The following is a 20320-nucleotide window of genomic DNA, read 5'->3' on the forward strand; positions in this document are numbered from 1 at the left end:
CGAGGGACAGCGGTTCTTTTAATCCTCGTTGGTAAACAGAGAAACACTTCTCAAAGTTAGGTCTGTTAAAAAGGATAACCAGAAGGGTCATACGGGTTTCTAATTTTTTGACCATGTTAGAAACCTGTCGTTCCCCAGTACGCCTGGATTTAAAAAAAAATGTCATAAAAATGCGATCCATTGGTGTTGGAAATTAATCATTGTACTGTGTAAGTCTATGAATTTTGTAATTTTTTTTAACAGTTAAATGGACCCCTGAATATAAAGGTGCCATAAATAGCACTTTTCCCAAACCCAAGGTCAGAGCAATTAAACAAATTATAAATAATTATGCATATAGACAAAAAAAAAGTACACAAGGTAAAACAAATGTAGAGAAGACATTTCAATTCTTTAACCTGTAGTTTGCAAAAAAAAACCCAAAAAAAAAAAACCCACACACATATAGATGAAGCAGAGAAAGGAGAAGTTATATTATTAGTTCTGTGTGATTTGAGTGAAATAAAGTGATGAATGTACAGAAAACCACGAGAAGGAGCAAGCTCTAACTGAAAGGAACTAGACCCTGAAGACCTGACTGAACGGCCTGGTGCGTTAAGTTAAGGTAGAAGAGCTGTGAAGAGGCCTTTACATCTTATTAAATGCTGAGAGAGGGACAGAGATGGACTGTGACATGAAGCTAAAAGCGTGCTGTCATCCATCAACATGAGGACCGTCGAAGTAAGTTGTTACAAGGATGAATAATAACAATTCCATCAGATACATACAGTATGTATGGGGCAGTGGTAGCTCGAGTGGTCTAGGCTCTAGGTTGTTGACTGGAAGATTGGGGTTTGAGCCCCAGCACCACCAAGCTGCCACTGTTGGGACCTTGAGCAAGGCCCCCAACCCTCCCTGCTCCAAAGGTGCTGCATCATGACTGACCCTGCACTCTGACCCCAACCCTTAAGGATGGGATATGCGAAGAAAGAATTTCACTGTGCAGTAATGTATATGTGACAAAGACATCTTAACTAAACTCATGTTATACTGATTCAAGCTTGTGTGTCTCGCATGTCTTTGCTAATAACGTGACTGAGTGCAGTAAAAAGTGCTTCTCCATGCGGTCAACTGATTTAGCATGGATTTAACTTGATCAGAAAAGGTCCTCAGTGCAACGAGGGACTCGGAGATCAGACGTCTGGCCACGTTTGTAGGTCAAATAATATAAATATAGAGGCATATAGAGTTACTGGGCAATTCATAGGAAGTGCCTGAGTGTTTCTGCAATGAACCAATCAGCCATGTGGCAGACGTGCAACGGAGGTCCAACAGACTGAATCCTCAGTTGTGACGAGGCTGGTGATGATGGTGGTGGTAGTGTAATAATGTCGGGGGATTGTTTTTGTGCGGAGAATATTTTTGCAGTAATTTACAGGTTCTTTCCAGCGCGATGAACCGAAAAACGACGTGTCACCGTTTAAATTACTCACAGACTGCATTGCATATATCACACAGATCAAGCCACTTGGCTGAATTAATTTAACCCGATATAACCACACTGTTGCTATAACAACAACAACAACAACAACAACAACACGAAAAAAAAATAGATATGAATTTGGTGATCTGTTAATAAATTCGTACTGAATACAAGATTTTTTTTGTTTGTTTGTTTGTTTGAAACCAATAAAATTGTTCACAAACAATCGATGGCATTATGTTCACCAGGATTTTGGTACCAAAAGTAGTTTGGCCCAGTGCAGAGCCCAAGTGCTTTAATGTCCAGGCTGCATAAAGCAGGTTTCTAACACTTAAACTGAATTAAGTGACCTAAAATAACAGTTTTCCTGGAAATCCATAGTGTACATAAATATAAAGATGTGATTCCTTGAAACATTTCAAACACAACATGTGTTTCGATCACATGAATGTCAGACAAGACAAACAAATACACAAATTATTTATATATTTATATATTTATATATATATATATATATATATATATATATATATATATATATATATATATATATATATATATATATATATATTCACACACACACACACACACACACACACAACAACGTTGCTGTAAACACCACAATGAATAAGGAGCAGTACCCTCCCCTTACTTTTAACCAGCAGCTCAGATCCGTCCATTTAAGCTCGACACATAACCTACATGCCATACAGTACTTAAGTGAAAAACTGCATTTATAAAAACACAATACTGCCACTGATTGTGCATGATCAGATCTCATTAAGGATACGAGAATAAAAGATTGACGGGACGATTAAAAAACTCGTCGTTGCAGTGACAGCTTAAAAACAGCATTTCTTTTTTTTTTTTTTTTGTTCGTTTTTGTTCGTAAGGCAAAATCAGGTCGGGTCACAGTGATGAGTTCAGTAGCTTTCTGAAGCTTTCTTCTTTTTTTTTTTCTTTTCTTTTTAATCATTTCATTCGGGCCCTGCAAGACGACGGGCTTTTATAACGCCACGGACAAGTCAAAGACGCCACTAACGATTTCAATTTGCAGCTGAAGAAAGAAGCGACAAGGAGAGCACACGTGTGTTGCTCTTTAAACACTACAATACTGATATGAAGAATAGTTTTGACACTGGCGATTAAAACCTGCAGAAATGTTCATGGAGAGAAAACAAGCAGAGCAGATCTTTTTCTTTTTTGTTTTTTTGTTGAAGATGTTAGCTTTTTGTTAGTTTGAAGATGTTAGAGTTTTTTTGCGCTAATAAAGTACGTACAGTAGCACACAAAGGCGCTGCTCTTCCTAACCCGTAAAAAGTAGAATGGGGGGGGAGTAGTACTCCTTAGTGTTAAATAAAAGGGTTTAATAAATAATTTAAATATATAAAGATCTGAACACAAAACACAAAACGCACAGTCTAAAGAGACACATGGTATCTTTACGTAAACAATTCATCTGTAAAATATACGAACGTAAACACAAACACGTAACGTAAATAAACAAGTAGTTGAGGAAACGTGGAAGGTAAAAGGTATGTAAAAATAACGATTTATGGAGGAAGGGGAAAGCTATCTTGGTCAGGAGTTTCAATATTAAGGTTCAACACACACACACCCCGAATAAAGAAATGACATGAGAAAGTCACCCAACAAGAAAGACTGAACGAAGAAAACAAACAAAAAAAAATAAATTAATTAAAAAGCAACTCAACATGTAGGCCTAAAGAGGGGTATAGAGACACTTGCACAACGGACGTGGATCAGAACTAGCCGCCTCACGAAACCAGCCAGCGTGGATATAGCAGTGCCACGTCCACCTATGTGCTCGAGTGCCTCCTTTCCCCAGACGTTGGCATTGATGTTGGCAGCATGCTATTGTAGATGCCATGAGGGGGAGGGGCAGCGAGGGCCGCGGGCACAATGATAAAACCGGGTGGCCATGCAGCTGCACAATGAGCAAGTCTTCAGCCTCCTCCTGGTCAGAGAGCTTCTTTATGTCGTCTTCTTTTTTTTTTTTCTTCAGTTTTACAGGCGGTCCATGCGGAACGTATCCTCGGTGGCTGGGTCGGCCAGCACTATGTCTGGGTCGTTAAGCATGTGCAGCCCGTCCAGGGTCAGCGGGTCGATCTTTAGCTCGTCCAGCGGGAACTGAGAGTCCGCGTCAAAGCTGACATCGCCCACGCCGGCCAGCGAGCTCGTCAGCTCCTTGGAGAGACTCGGTGGCGACTCGCCTGTGACTTTTAGTCATTCGAAACGTAAAGAGACAAAATAAAAACCATATGAACTAACGAGGCATTAAAGATTCATTCATTAAGACAGTTTTGAATACAAGAAATCATTCGCTGCTCCTCAGAGTTGCTGGCAGGGGATAGCGTACTAGGTAGAACTGTATGCAGTGTAGTGGACGTTAATAACAGTGACCGGAGTGAATAATATATAGACAATGACACGACTGTAAATTTTGAATTTGTGTCAAAACGTGTATCAGAATAAGCAGACGTGAATGTTCCTCGCCTTAATTTCTCTACATTTTAATAACAAACATGTTTTAACCAGCGAGATTTTTCCCACTGGCTTTTCCATGCATGAACTGACCTATTTCAAAAATACTGCTGTTAACAGGGTCATGCGTCTCCTGAGGCGCTCCCTAGGACTTCCACACACAAAAAAACAACCAATCAATCAATCAATAAAAAAAACAAACAACATATACCTGTTAGGATAATGTTGGGAATGTTGCCATGGTTACTGTAGCCCAGTTGCTGGGTGTCCTGCAAGCTGCCATGGCTCCCAGTTAAACCCATCATGGCTGCCTGTGTGTAGTTGAGCGTGGAGCAGGGATTGTACAAGCTGTTTGAACTGCTCGGGTTCTCAATCATGTTCATGTTGAACTGCTCGAGCTACAGAGTAAGAGAAGGTATTAAAATGACAGAACAATGAATATGAATATATGAAGCATCATAGTTTCTGTACAGTTCTGTACTACTAAATCCATGACCTGTCAAGGGAAACGGTTAGCAAATCTCTGTGCTAGCAAATAAAGACCAAAAAAAAAGTCCATCAGGAAGAATTTAAAGAAGGGACTGAATAGCTGGCACCTGATGGGAAAGAGCGTTGGTCTGTCTGGACGCCATCTGGTGCTCGTAGAACGAATCTCCAAAAATACTCCCCACCACTGGAATGTGCTACAAATATAGCAAGAGATAACCCGATTACTTCACTCAGTCAGTCTGCGACAGCTTCTGTTGGTGTGACAATGTTTATGTACACAGCAGGACAAGTGTGCAAGATGCTGACACACGCCATGTCTAGAGCAAGACATCCACGCAAAAAGAGCTGAGGACATCGGGTAGATTAAAAAAAAAAAAAAGCAGTGATTTATCCTCAACACCATCTTGGCGAATCGTTTACTCTCCACACTTAAAACCACAGCAAAAAAAATTACCAAAAAATGTAATTCGTTTCCAGCAACAGGTACTGAAATTATCCTTCCGGATGTGGCTATGAATTCAGTTTTCAAACTAAGACCTCTAGCATAGTTTTTTACTAACAAATACGCTACATTGGCAAAAGTTTTGGGACATCTGCCTTTACCTGTACATGAATGTAATATGGAGTTGTCCTGCCCTTTGCAGCTATAACAGCTTCAGCTCTTCTGGGAAGGCTTTCCACAAGGTTTAGCAGTGTGTTTATGGGAATTTTTGACCGTTCCTCTCTAGAAGCGCATTTGTGAGGTCAGGCACTGATGTTGGACGAGAAGGTCTGGCTCACAGTCTCCACTCTAATTCATCCCAAAGGTGTTCTATGGGGTTGAGGTCAGGACTCTGTGCAGGCCAGTCAAGTTCCTCCACACCAAACTCACTCATCCATGTCTTTATGGACCTTGCTTTGGTCACTGGTGTGCAGTCATGTTGGAGCAGGAAGGGGTCATCCCCAAACTGTTCCCACAACATGTCCAAAATGTCTTGGTATGAAGCTGAAGCATTAAGAGTTCCTTTCACTGGAACTAAGGGGCCGAGCCCAACCCCTGAATTCAATGATTTGGAGCGGTGTCCCAAAACTTTTGGCAACATAGTATGTATATATATATAGACTCTGTTTAGGCTAGTGTTCTCATTGGATAAAACTTGACTTCATTACATCATCTTCTCTTAATTGCACAAGGTTCAATACCAATATCGTGACTGGATTTGAAAAAGGAACGGATTTGTGGATGGTAAACAATCTTCCAAGAACCTTCGATAGCTTAACACTGATAAAGCATACACCTCAGTCAACATACAACAACAACAGTTAAATGTCAACAGATAAAGCTGCTGATTTAAGTGATTAAATTAACACTTGAACAAGTAACTTGCCTGTAAAAATGCCTGTGTGAATTTCAGCTGTTTTTATCTAATCAGGAAACTCCTCTGCGACAAGGCAGATTTGCCTGCAAGTCATCTAGGACAAAAGTCTTGGGCTAAGAGCGTTTGATTTCATATACGACGATAATGACGGACAAAGTCCATGTTTGAACAAAAGTTCTGGCTTACACCAGCAAAAAAAGCAGAAGTCCGAAAGGTGTAAGCAAAACACAAGAAATATGTAAAGGGCATCTTGATGTCTAGCTTGCTCTCATTCAGTTTACTCAAATTTACTAAAATTAAAAAATCATGATATTCCTAACATGTGACATTAAAACTTACTCAACAAGTTAGCTAGCAACATTAGCGCTTGTGCTCTTAGCAAAGCTTATGTTTATTTCTAGCTCTCAGGTGCTGCTGCTGCTTGTCTTTTGCGGGGGAGGGGGAGTTTTTCTGAAGAGAGGTCTTGAAGGCTAAATCTGTTACGTAGCCATTCTGGCTAGCTAACAGAAAAACACACACAAAACAAATTGTTAGTTTTAGAAGGGATATAAGAGTAAATAAAGACCAGACTATTTGCTAAACGGTGTTGGGGTACTGTACTCCCTTTAAATTAAAGTTGTGTGGCGAAGCCAGAAATTTAGCCTCAAACACAGCAACCACAAACAGTGACTGAAATGCTAGGCTACGCTAGGATACAGCTTAGTGCTCAGATATAAGCCTAAAAGCTAAAATATTTAAAGCTATATTTTTATTCTCTCTTTCACTACAGTATTTTATATATATATATATATATATATATATATATATATATTTATATATATATATATATAGAGAGAGAGAGAGAGAGAGAGAGAGAGAGACATACATAACATGCTGTAGTGCAGTGGTTCAGAACCCTGGTCCTGCAGTATGTTAGCATGGTTTAGGTTTTTGTTAGAGAAAATACAGCTCACCAATATGACCTTATAGTTTAAGACGACTTTAATCAATGAATTAACTGGACTACTGTTAGTCAGATCATTTTTTCCCGGTATGTACGAGACATATACTGACAATCTTGCATAGACACTGCAATAAAACAAAGACTAGACAAAAAAAATGTAAGGTTAAAGCACCCTTAGAGCAAGCAAAGCACTAAAGGAAACTTTCCTAAAGGAAAAGAAATTGCTTCTCTGAAATACAATCTTATCACTTAGCTAAAAACAAGGCATGAACATTTTAAACGTCCATTCAGATAAACGCTGACGCTATTATGAGACACGTGTACAGGCATTTTTTACTGCGGCTTTATCCCAAGCACCCAGAATGATGAAACCCACTAGGAAACGTTTATATGAAAGCATGCTTGCAGTTAGATAGTGGTTAAGATCCATTGCAATGACTGGAAAAGAAAAGTAGCTCCAGATGACCGACATGACCAACTATTTTTAATGAGTGAAAAGAAGAAAGATACACCAAGTTTAACTTTTTATGTTTTACATTTCTGGCATTTGGCAAACGCCCTTAACTCATTTTATACAACGGAGCAAATAAGGGTTAAGGGGGATTCGAACTGACAACGTTCTGTTCAGTAGGCCAACACCTTAACCACTAAGCTACCACATCCCTGCATCCTGATGTTCATCCATCCATTAAAAAAAATAGCAAAATAAAATGACGTACAATTTGTACTGTATATTGGTCAATTAACAGTTAATTACATTAACAGCTTTTCATTTCAGTCTTTAACCTTTTGATAAAAATAGATAAGATTTTGTGTTTGTTTTAGTTACTAAAACTAAATTAAGGTTCTTTTGCTTCATTTCTGATGGAGCCATTCATAAATCTGTGTTCCCACTAGTAACAAACTGAACTGAATTAAATCAGAACACACTGCCGAAACCTGAGGGGGAGGTAAAAACTCAAAACTTCGGCTTTCTTTCATTCAAACGATTTAGGTTTAATGGAGTAAAATTGCTGATTTTTATTAATTAAATCTAGACAGAATGGAAATCACACTGGGCATGTGTCAGGAGTTACTGGGACAGTTCCTTGCCAGACCCTTAGGTAGTCCTGTCAAGTGGTTTATTTATCATTGTGTTAATCCAAGGTGGGCGGTGCCACACCCTTACCTGATGAGTTGTCCCGCTTTCTCACCTGTCCTTGTTTTCCCCTGATGTGCTTCTTTATATATGTTTGTACTGCTGTCTTGGTCAGGGTCAGTCATTATATTTATATAGGCTGACTTTTTCAACATAACGTTGTGTGTGTGCCGTAAGGCTGGACGCCATGTTATTCAGGGTTTTTGTGTCATAGTCATGTTTTGTTTAGGTTATGTACGTTTCCATGTCATAGTAAGGGTTTGTTTCTGTTATGTTCACCTTACATCATCATACTTGCACATAGAGAACACAATGCAACTCATCATATCATTGTTATTATTATTATTTTGGTGTTACTATGAGCAGTAAGGCACCTCACCTCTTCGGTGTCTCACAACATTCCCCTGAAACTAATGATCGGGTAAAACACATGCCCAAGGTTACTTTACTTCCTGAACAAGAGTATGAGTTGCGTTCACATTCACAGGAACTCACACCACCTCCTATAGGTAGCTTCAGGTTGAGTGCTGCTTCTTGGTCCACATGACAGCCTTCACATTACCAATATTTCATGCAAACAGTGCTCCGTTTTAGCAAAACATCCAAGTGACTCAATTAGTTCACACCAAATGCTCTAAAATATGCAGGCTAGCTAACTCCAGGACCAGGCTCAGGAACACTGCACCAGGGGTAAAAATAAATATATACACACACACACACAGAGCAACGAACAACATAGACTAGAACAGCCTGGGTATGAACCTTTGCCAGCACTATATATAGACACTAATAGCCAGTACTTTGTCCCTGGGAACATAATGCTGTTAAATTGAATTTGGCATTACATCTATAAAGAGCAACACAGCTGAAACATCTTCATATCCCAGACTAGTTGACTAATATGCTGCTAGCATACCCAGTAGAAAAATATATCCTGACATGCAGTGTAGCAGCATATTAAGCCAATCACCCACGCATCCATTTTGCCCATAACAGTGACAGTAAAAGATACAGAAATAGCACAGATAAAATAAAAAATAAAAAAATCACAGCGTCATCGGAGCGACGAGCATGAGGTTTAGATGCGGACAGAGAGGAGTGTGGTAGGGAGAACACTGAGAGAGCTGCGACACTGATGAGCGGCCAAAAGCACAACAAGCAAACATGGTGAGAGGGGATTCCACCCTTACTTGAGGCGAGCCTCCAGGCGAGAAGCCCTGGTTGGAGACTGGCGAGGTTGGAGACTGGTTGGCTGGAGAGCCAGTCTGATTGCGATACTGCTGAAAGCAAGAGGCTTTTCAGAATGACTTCACATGTCCAATAACATGCGTAAGCACCTCAGAAACAAGGATGCTCCAGATTGACGCCGTCAACTCTCTCATTAAAACATTAAAAAATGCATTGATAAAATCATCAGAACCTCCCAATACTGCATGTGCTCATGCTTAAGGTTTATCGTTTCTAATAAGGTTTATGGTCAGATCACACTAACCGTGCTGACTGGTGCGCTTGTGGCCGTTGGCGATTGGCTGGACAAGGAGGTCTGGGCCGTGCTGGAGGCAGAGCTGACGGCGATGGGCGGCAGCTGGATGAGGCGGATGTTCTGCGGCAGTGTCTGCTGCTGTTTCTGCAGATCGCTCAGCAGGCTGAGCAGCGAGTACTGCGACAGCTGCTGCTCCAGTGACATGCTGTCCATTGCAATCGGCTGTGGAAGAGTACAGATTTTCAGGTTTTTCTGCATTCATATTTGAACAGCTGACATGTTGTATGTTCATACATGCCTTAATATTATGTCCTTTTGTGTTTCAAATCCAATTAGAGATTATAAACCTAATTAATTAATATTAATATCCCAAAGAAGCCACACCCACTTTACAGCACGTCAACTAGCTGGCTAGTAAGCTAACAATTTAAAGGTGCTTCAGGTGAAATTGGCTTCCCTTTTTTCCTTTAAAAAAAAGTCAAAAGTTAACACCAGTACACACCGCATAACATCCCTGTGTGGTTAGGATCACTCTTGGAACTGCTTGACCATTCAGAACACGGATAATACTTGCACAAAATGCTTCTTCTCACATCTTTAATTCTTCATTGAGTCTCAAATAACAAAATGTGCCGAAATATTCTTCAAAAACCGTCTACCTTTTTGTTAAGGGAGCACAAAAAAACTTTATTACCTGAGGCGTTATCAGGAGGCGATAAAAACCCCACGGTGAAAGGTAAAGTTGCCTCTCCCACTTATTCACTTATTTCCCTACACTCTGTATTAATGCATGTAATTAGCGTGTCATAACATGGGACCAGGCATCACATTGGAGCTTTTACCAGCCTGGTCGTCTAGCGCATGATCTGTCCACTCCTGTGAGGTATAAAATTGGTGCCTTTATCCATAACGTTACTCCACCCATTCAGTATGACTGACTGCATACAAATCGCTAAGAATTACAGCTTTCAGTCCTCAAATATTTGTTTTAAGTTAACAAAGCACAATTAATTGGGATTCAAGTACTTTTCAGATAAACACCCACCTATATCCTGGTATGGTGAAATATTTACAAGCTATTATTATACCGGATATGTGTATTAAAAGTAGGGGGAGGCGATTTGACAAAAATATCGTATCACGGTTGCCAGGTTGTATGATACATGATACATGTCACGACATATCAGTTTTCTAGCCGGGTGCCAGCAAAATATAATAATGTGTATTAATGTTCGTAGTTAGATGCTATTTTATTCAATTATAATTATTTAATATAAATAAAAAATATAAAAAAAAAATTCATGTATTAAAAATATAAAAAGAAAAACACTAAAAGAGAAAAAATCCAGGCAGTTTGTTATTATTTAAAAAAATAATAATAAAAATATATTAGGATATCAGTGATAACCTGAGAAATGGGCATCTGTGGTGAGAGGGTTGGAGAGAGAGTAGGTGAGAGCTGCTGTGGACACGGCTGCTGCTGCTGGGCATCGATGTTGAGCGTGAGGGCAGTGCCGGCAGGTGAAGGGGTGGAGGGTGCCACATGGCTGGCGGCGCTGATGCCCAGGTGGGTGAGGTTGGTGCTCAGATTGCCCGTGCTGCTGGATGTGCTGGGGGCCGGAAAGGTCACGGGGTCATCCGGGTCCAGAGGAGTGGGCAGAGGAGGTGGGAACTGGATGTTGGTAAGGTCGGGCAAGGAACCACCTGTGCTGTGTGCGGCTGGCATCAACGTGGCGTTGACTTCTTGATCAGGGGATGGGAATATGCTAGAAATACGGCACACATAAGCTCATGAAGTGAAATATTAAAACAGGGAAAACATATCAATCACTCCAGAAGGTTTTTTTGTGCACAAAATGTTTTTTGTGCTTTTTTTTTTGCAGAAAACTGAAAACGTGAATTGCACAGGATTCTTCTTTTAAACTACCACTTAAGAGAAAACACCTATGTAATGACTTTATAGGATTTTCTCTGTATGTGAGTTACGATGCTGAAAATCTGCTGAAAAATTGCAAGTTCCCTAGAATAAACTAGTGAAACTAGCTTGATTTTCGTTCACTTCTGATTGTGAAATCCTGGAGGAACTGTTACACAGGGCATGTGACTTTAATACTTCGGTGAGAAATAATCCTTTGCAATAACTCACTTAATCCCTGGAACATCATGTGATTTAGGATGTAGTGCTGCCTTCTGATCGTCTTTTTCCATTTCCGTTTCGGCCTCCTCTGTATCTGGGGGTGTGAGCAAGACGACTAGAACGGAGACAAAAAGAAACAAGTGAGGTTCCTTCACCTAGCAAAAGGAAGTAAGTCTCCTGTTAGACTTTTAGCAGGTTTACCTCGTTTTGGCTGCAGTTCTTGAGATCCTCCAACAAACGTGTCTTGCTGAGCGGGATTCATGGCACTCTGATGCAGCGCAGAGTCAGAATTGGTCCTGAATGAGCAGAAATGTATGATTACGTTTACGCTGAAGCTGAATACGTTTGATAAAAGTCTATCATCCTCGATAGCTGACCGGGGCTTACCTCCTCCAGCTGGTGTCCGGGGGAGGTGACAGATACACTGAGCCATAAGGACAGCTGTCGATGTGAGTCTCTGTGTTAAGGAGAACGTTTCGCCACATCACCCGACGTTTCTGGCATGTGTTTAAAACAAGTCAGCATGATGGCGACTAATCTTGGAAGGTGAGGGCTATCGCTTGATTACTCAGACACATGGAAAAACAGACAGATTTGTAAACGTGTGGTGGAGAGTGGTAAATGTTTTATGCTGTTTACGTGAACAGATGTCCCTGATTGGCTAGCATCGCACTAACTGACAGAAGGAGAGAGGGGAAAGAAGGCCAGATTTCACACCCATATATTATATATATATATATATATGTGATTATATATATATATATTATGTGATTATATATATATATATAAAAAAACAGGTCCAGCTATGCTTTTACTTACATGCCTTTAGAAAGATGAAGAAACTGATTCACAAGTAAGGGACATAAGGAATGATGCGGAGGGAGGGAGGGAGGAAGGAAGGAAGGAAGGAAGGAAGGAAGTTATGTTAATGCACTGGACACGGCTTCCTGAAACGCAGTCCATTATCTGTGGAGGCCATTAAAAAGTGACCGGAACAATGCTGCCATGTTTATGTAGAAAAGCCCTCTGCAACTCAACCCTGAAGACTTCATTATTTTGCAAATGTTTCCTCTTGCTTCAGTCTGCACTTGTTTACCCTTTTCACTGATAAATAATAAAAAAGTAAATATATATTTTTGCCTGGAAGTGTGATTTCACAATGAATGTTAGAAGCTGAAACTATAACGACCAAAGTAACAGAAATAAAACACACAACGTCATCATGATACTGGGATTGTGTTTTCTGTATTCATGTCTCTGTCAATCTGGGTCAACATGGCGTTTCAGACCCAGCTCATTATTCAGCCGCTTATAATAAGAAAATGTGCTGCGGATCAAATTTCACACATTTCACACAGGTCTCTTCACTGACCGCTTTATTCTGGTCAGAGTACTGGTGACCCCCAGGAAAACTCAAACCTGGATGAGATGCCAGTCCATTACACAGCACCAATACACACACACACACACAGAGCACCAATACACACACAGCACCAATACACACACTCATATACATACACACACACACACAGCACCAATACACACACTCATATACATACACACACACACACACACACACACACAGCACCAATATAGACACTCATATACATACACACACACACACACACACACACACAGCACCAATGCACACACACACACACACAGCACCAATACAGACACTCATATACATACACACACACACAGCACCAATACACACACTCATATACATACACACACACACACAGCACCAATACAGACACTCATATACATACACACACACACACACACACACACACACAGCACCAATACAGACACTCATATACATACACACACAGCACCAATACACACACACACACACACACAGCACCAATACACACACACACAGCACCAATACACACACACACACACAGCACCAATACACACACACACACACACAGCACCAATACACACACACACAGCACCAATACACACACACACACACAGCACCAATACACACACACACACACAGCACCAATACACACACACACACACAGCACCAATACACACACACAACAATACACACACACACACACAGCACCAACACACACACACACACACACACACACAGCACCAATACACACACACACATACACATACACAGCACCAATACACACACAGCAGCAATATACACACATACACACACACACACATATACACAGCACCAATACACACACTCATACATACACAGCACCAATACACACACAGCAGCAATACGCACACATACACACATGAAGAGCACCAACACACACAGACAGCATCAATACACACACACACAGAGCACCAACACACAGCAATAACACATATACACACACACGCAGAGCACCAACACATATACACAGACACATATACACACACAGCGCAATATTAGGCAGGTGGTCATAATGTTATGCCTGATTGGTGTATTGGCACATTAATTATATCCAGGATGGAAACTAGGCTTGCTACAGTGTCAGGATTAGTTTGTTTGATTGAATTCATTGTTTATGTTGAAAAATCCATTTTATTATCACTTTTTAGTGAACTACTTTTCCTTGCAGCCACACACGTGTTCATCTATAAATAAACCTAAATTAACTATGTTTTATAGAAAAGTCCCAAAAAGACTTTTGTCTTATATACTGAGACGAAAGAGGTTTTGAACTTTTTCCTTCGCTATGTAAATATTCCAGTGAGCACTCTTATCTATTACTATACAGAATAGTAAAATATATGCATCTGGAAGGACGTTTAAAAGGAGAAGCGATGCTTAAGTTAATTTAACACGCTATAGAAAGTAAAGCCGTGACACACAAACCTGTTACGGTCACGTGACCTACTAACGAGGAAGTCCAAACCGTGTTTAGAGTAAGGGTCAGAGGTTTAGCATGTGAGACAAGCATGCATATACCGTGAAGACAGTCATCTCTGTGATGTACGCAGAGATCTCTTATTCCACGTGAAACGATCCTTAAGTCAAGATTAATTAAGCATGACGTAAGAGGAAGAGCTCAATCTTGATCTTTAGGTTGTAGTGTATACATACACAAGGGATTTTTGTACCAAGTGTTTGCTTACAACACCGACTTGAATGGTTATTACCACATACCATGACACTGGGAATACTGTGATATTTTTAGACTACACCATGAAAGTTTCAAAGTGTCAAAAACAAGAGATTTTTGCACACACAGTAACACACAGACACATACAGACAGACACATGGTAACCCACAGACACACAGACCTTCACTCATTAATTCACTTTTAGGGCCAATCAACCTACCAGAAGGAAACCAGAACAAACCCAGGACTCAGAAGTGATGAGGTGGCACTGCTACACGCTGCCAAGCTACATGACACTACATCTGTATTCACAAAGACTGATCTCTTACTTCTAAAACGTATTCAGAAAATGGATGAGAGGACTTTTACTGTGGAATTCTTCTGCTTCCTCAACAGCGCTGCTATTGGCTGATGAGGTGGGCGGGGTTGCATGCTAAACTCACACAAGACCTCATTAAAACTACGTATCAACTACATTCTTACATCAACGAACAAGCAACTGTTTATATAATTCCACTTTTATGCAGTACATATGATAAATCAGTTAATATGACGCTGTGCACTGTGTTTGGATTGATGAGCTTACTGTGAAGATTTCTAATAGAACGTATGGAACAACAGCATCATCCGAGGCACTAATTGAGCTGTTAATAACCGTAGAGACGCCATTTACTGTTAGATTTAAAACATGACTCATGAACGGTATTTGCAGTTCATCTTCGCAGCACAACTGCAATTCTCATGTGATAGAGTAGCAGAGAGGCATGTAACCTTTAATCTATGGACGCAATCAACACGGTACTTGTGTAGAGCTTCTTCCCATTGAATACTCTATATTGTCCCAGTTTTGGGACACCCCTCCAAATCATTGAATTCAGGTGTTGTTTTTCAGGGGTTGGACTCGGCCCCTTAGTTCCAGTGAAAGGAACTCTTAATGCTTCAGCTTCATACCAAGACATTTTGGACAATTTCATGCTCTTTGTGGGAACAGTTTGGGGATGACCCCTTCCTGTTCCAACATGACTGCACACCAGTGACCAAAGCAAGGTCCATAAACACATGGATGAGTGAGTTTGGTGTGGAGGAACTTGACTGTCCTGCACAGAGTCCTGACCTCAACCCCAGTGAACACCTTTGGGATGAATTAGAGTGGACACTGTGAGCCAGACCTTCTCATCCAACATCAGTGCCTGACCTCACAAATGTGCTTCTAGAGGAATGGTCAAAAATTCCCATAAACACACTCCTAAACCTTGTGGAAAGCCTTCCCAGAAGAGTTGAAGCTGTTATAGATGCAAAGGGCGGGACAACTCCATATTACATTCAAGATTCAAGATTCAAGAAGCTTTATTGTCATTTCAACCACATATAGCTGGCTTAGTACATAGTGAAATGAAACAACGTTTCTCCAGGACTTGGTGCTACATAAACATACAACAACAAGTTCAACACAAAACAACAAACAACACCACAGAGATAGGACAGAAGTTTGTCTTAGCCACGTAAAGTGCACAGTGTGCAGCTAGGTGCAAACAGAGCATAGACAAGACAGTGCAAAAAGACAATAAATACAATAAAGACAACACAAAAGAACACAGGACACGATACTTTTCATGTGCATGTAAAGGCAGACATTCCAGTTTTGACCTGGCTCACAGTCTCCGCTCTGTTCCCACAAAGATGGGAGCATGAAATTGTCCAAAATGTCTTGGTATGAAGCTGAAGCATTAAGAGTTCCTTTTACTGGAACTAAGGGACCGAGCCCAACCCCTGAATTCAATGATTTGCAGGGTGTCCCAAAACTTTTGGCAACACAGTGTAGATTGAATATTAACTGCACTGCCCTGTTCATTTCCACAAATAACATCCCTAACCCTGATCTTCTGACTTCACTGATTGACCGCTAAGATTATGGATCATCTCATCGGATTTCAAAAAAGATTTTTTTCATAAAATCAGACAAATCAAACACTATTGCATTAAGAGAGAGAGAGAGAGAGAGAAACGGTAAGCCCTGCGATTTTGCCGCAATAATAAGAAAAGGATATCTGACGCCCGTGTTTATCCACCGAGAGAGGCCTGCGATGAGGGGAAGTGATCCGATTTCTGTCCCGATACACACGGTCCACCAAGCCGTGGTGCCGAGTGGTTCGACTAGTATCCAAAACTGTAGTCTGCAAAGGAATCTGATAAGTTAAAGAAATCTATCTTCATTAGCAACACATCTACAAAACATACACAATTCAACTTTTTTGGGCTCAAGCCGAAACCTCCCCCCACCACCACCACCCCCACTGTGCAGCGTTTTAGTGGAGCGTGAACCAGCATTATGAAAGCATAAAAGCAATGACACCATCACGCAGTTTTTCGTCCGTAGTCTCTTGCTAATGTTTCAGAAATGAAAAGCAATGTCAAAGGCACTGATGACACCCCCACACGTCTGAACAATAATGATACGCAGATCCACTGACTTGCCCAGTTCTCAACTTTCTCATCCTCTGCTATATGGCATTATTGGAGGGAAGGAATGCGAGCCTAATATATGGTGTACTGCGCTTTTAAATGGGTAGCCGGCCATAAAAAGTAATAGATGGATGATGCAGGCAACGTGAGAGCCTAATATTCAAATGAGGAAGCGCTAGAGAGGGGACGACGTGTTTAAAATAAGTGCATAATAAGGGAATAAGTGCAGAAAGACTTCAGTTTGGTTTGGATTAACAGTTTAACTGATTCACACAGATTAGATAAATATCAGGTACTGATCAGGCATAACATTATGAGCACCTGAGGTGAATAAGACTGATGATTTCCTCATCATGGCACCTGTTAGTGGGTGGGATATATTAGGCAGCACCTGAACATTTTGTCCTCAAAGTTGATGTGTTAGAAGCAGGAAAAATGGACAAGTGTAAGGATTTGAGCTTTGAGTTTGACGAAGGGCCAAATTGTGATGGCTAGACCACTGGATCAGAGCATCTCCAAAACTGCAGCTCTTGTGGGGTGTTCCCGGTCTGCAGTGGTCAGTATCTATCAAAAGTGGTCCAAGGAAGGAACAGTGGTGAACCGGGGACAGGGTCATGGGCAGTCAAGGCTCATCAATGCACGGTGGGGAGTGAAGGCTGGCCCGTGTGATCCAATTTGTTCACATTGCTGAAGAAGTTAATGCTGGTTCTGATAAAAAGGGGTCAGAATACACAGTGCAGGATGGGTAAGGGCTGTTTTGGTGTCAAAAGGGGAACCAACACCGATATTAGGCAGGTGGTCATAATGTTATGCCTGATTGGTGTATTGTCACATTAATTATATCCAGGATGGAAACTAGGCTTGCTACAGTGTCAGGATTAGTTTGTTTGATTGAATTCATTGTTTATGTTGAAAAATCCATTTTATTATCGCTTTTTAGTGAACTACTTTTCCTTGCAGCCACACACGTGTTCATCTATAAATAAACCTAAATTAACTATGTTTTATAGAAAAGTCCCAAAAAGGCTTTTGTCTTATATACTGAGACGAAAGAGGTTTTGAACTTTTTCCTTCGCTATGTAAATATTCCAGTGAGCACTCTTATCTATTACTATACAGAATAGTAAAATATATGCATCTGGAAGGACGTTTAAAAGGAGAAGCGATGCTTAAGTTAATTTAACACGCTATAGAAAGTAAAGCCGTGACACACAAACCTGTTACGGTCATGTGACCTACTAACGAGGAAGTCCAAACCGTGTTTAGAGTAAGGGTCAGAGGTTTAGCATGTGAGACAAACATGCATATACCGTGAAGACAGTCATCTCTGTGATGTACGCTTCTCTTATCTCTTATTCCAAATGAAACGATCCTTAAGTCAAGATTAATTAAGCATGACGTAAGAGGAAGAGCTCGATCTTGATCTTTAGGTTGTAGTGTATACATACACAAGGGATTTTTGTACCAAGTGTTTGCTTACAACACCGACTTGAATGGTTATTACCACATACCATGACACTGGGAATACTGTGATATTTTTAGACTACACCGTGAAAGTTTCAAAGCGTCAAAAACAGCCCTATCAGGAATCGACGTAAACAGCAACAAAAAGAAAGAAGAAAAAGACTTTTTGCATCCGATACAATGTCTAATGGCTCACCTGAAAAGGCAGGTCAGTGTTGCTATTTCCAATCTGATTGACATTGGGCAGTGAACCTCCATAGCCCTGAGCACGATTCTGGCCCAGTTGCAAATACTGGGTCTTCTGTAACTGCAGCTGTGCAAAATAAAAGCGCATGAATGAGTGCCAGAGTGAATGACAGCATGAATGCATGAATGAAACAAAAACTGAACTCAAATAACATCCATGGTTAAGGAGTCAAAACAATCAGATGCATAGTGAGGAAAGCAGATCAGTGGTGTTTTGCCCATTTATGCCACCCCCCCCTCTTTTACAAATCACTATGATGTGCATGAAATAAAGGCAGTCTGGATTTTTTTTTGTTTTTTGGCAAAGTTTAAGAATGAGAAAGCAGAATAAGATCCGTGAGACTAACAACGCATATCTAGGCAAAGACAAATAGGACGCGTCTTCTCGTGTCTGTAAATAAACAAACAAATAAATAAATAATAGTAATAATAATAAATCATTTGAATATTATTTGAGTATTTTAAGCGTGCGCGAGGGCGCGTGCTAGAAGTAGCAGCGGCGGTGCAGATGTGCAGCACATCTGTAGCCCATTTTGTCTCGTTCGTCCGCATCCGTACGTAACTCCGCGTCCGCGCATTTCACCGATTTTAACGCGTTCGGTAGCTAAATGAACAAAACAAACAAAACAAACAACACGACACGACACGACACGACACAACACAACACAACACAACACAACACACGCAGCACGCGCTCCGTTGTGGTTTGTCGTGCACGCGAAATCGAGCGGAAAGGTCGCGGAATCGTGTTGTTATTACGCTCCAGCCCCGTGATGGCCAGAAGCTGCTAGCGCAGCAGCAGCAGCTAGTCGGTCTAACCGGGAGATGCGCCTGAAAAAAATCACGACCCGTCGCGAGGAAAACCTCGGCACGTACCCGCGCGGCTCGAGTAATGCTCAGGTCTTTCATGACTTCTTCAAACGCCGCCGTCTCCTCCGCCTGCTTTTGGTTGTGCAGCGCGATCTTCTCGCTGAATTTCCGCGGATTGTTTGAGGTCGCCATCTTCCGTTCTTCTCCAAAACAGACCCTTTTGCGCCAGACGTGAGCGGCGCCGTCGCCTCGTCACCGCGCGGAGGATTTTGGGCTTTGAAGTCCAGGCGCTCATCAAACGTGCCACAAATGTAGTCTAAATCATTCATTTACACCAACTCTCTTGAGCCCTATAGAGTAATCACGGACTGTAAACTAATGTATGCGGTTATTCTAAATAATAGAACTGAAATATCACCTGCCTAATATTGTGTTGGCAGAACAGCCCTGATCCGTCGAGGCATGGACTCCACTAGATCCATGAAATAGCTGAGGTATCTGGTACCAAGATAAGGTAAAAGGTTTAAGCGGCCTCCATGGGTACGTACAGGACTTTTGATAGATACTGACCACTGCAGACCAGGAACACCCCACAAGGGCTGGAGTTTTGGAGATGCTCTGATCCAGTGGTCTAGCCATCACATTTCTTCAAATCCTTACGCTTGTCCATTTTTCCTGCTTCTAACACATCAACTTTGAGGACAAAGTGTTCACTTGCTGTCTAACATATCCCACCCACTAA

General features: G+C 41.1%; 1 protein-coding gene across 3 annotated transcripts; it reads right to left on the reverse strand.

Moving 5' to 3' along the window:
- Positions 1-2040: 2040 nt before the first annotated feature.
- LOC131360818 (CREB-regulated transcription coactivator 1-like) lies at positions 2041-19803 on the reverse strand. 3 transcript variants are annotated; one of them, XM_058401600.1, is made up of 12 exons: positions 19645-19803; positions 18719-18835; positions 16642-16769; positions 11903-11962; positions 11717-11811; positions 11525-11630; positions 10787-11144; positions 9388-9600; positions 9086-9172; positions 4564-4650; positions 4179-4365; positions 2041-3702 (listed from the first exon to the last, which is right to left on the reverse strand). In XM_058401600.1, the coding sequence occupies exons 1-12, from the start codon at positions 19768-19770 to the stop codon at positions 3491-3493; spliced, it is 1776 nt and encodes a 591-aa protein (XP_058257583.1). In that variant the 5' UTR covers positions 19771-19803; the 3' UTR covers positions 2041-3490. The 3 variants fall into 3 exon arrangements, with proteins under 3 accessions (XP_058257583.1, XP_058257584.1, XP_058257585.1); XM_058401601.1 differs by lacking the exon at positions 9086-9172; XM_058401602.1 differs by lacking the exons at positions 4564-4650; positions 9086-9172.
- Between the last annotated feature and the right edge of the window lie 517 nt (positions 19804-20320).

Source organism: Hemibagrus wyckioides, linkage group LG10 (assembly GCF_019097595.1).
Source record: "Hemibagrus wyckioides isolate EC202008001 linkage group LG10, SWU_Hwy_1.0, whole genome shotgun sequence".
Lineage (NCBI taxonomy): Eukaryota > Metazoa > Chordata > Actinopteri > Siluriformes > Bagridae > Hemibagrus > Hemibagrus wyckioides.

Coding starts and splice junctions, on each gene's coding strand:
- LOC131360818 (XM_058401600.1), bottom strand. CDS start 19,770: ATGGCGACCTCAAACAATCCGCGGAAATTCAGCGAGAAGATCGCGCTG. Junction 16,770..18,718: donor ACACTGACCTGCCTTTTCAG/GTGAGCCATTAG, acceptor ATTCCTTTGCAG/ACTACAGTTTTGGATACTAG. Junction 11,631..11,716: donor AGAACTGCAGCCAAAACGAG/GTAAACCTGCTA, acceptor TCTCCGTTCTAG/TCGTCTTGCTCACACCCCCA.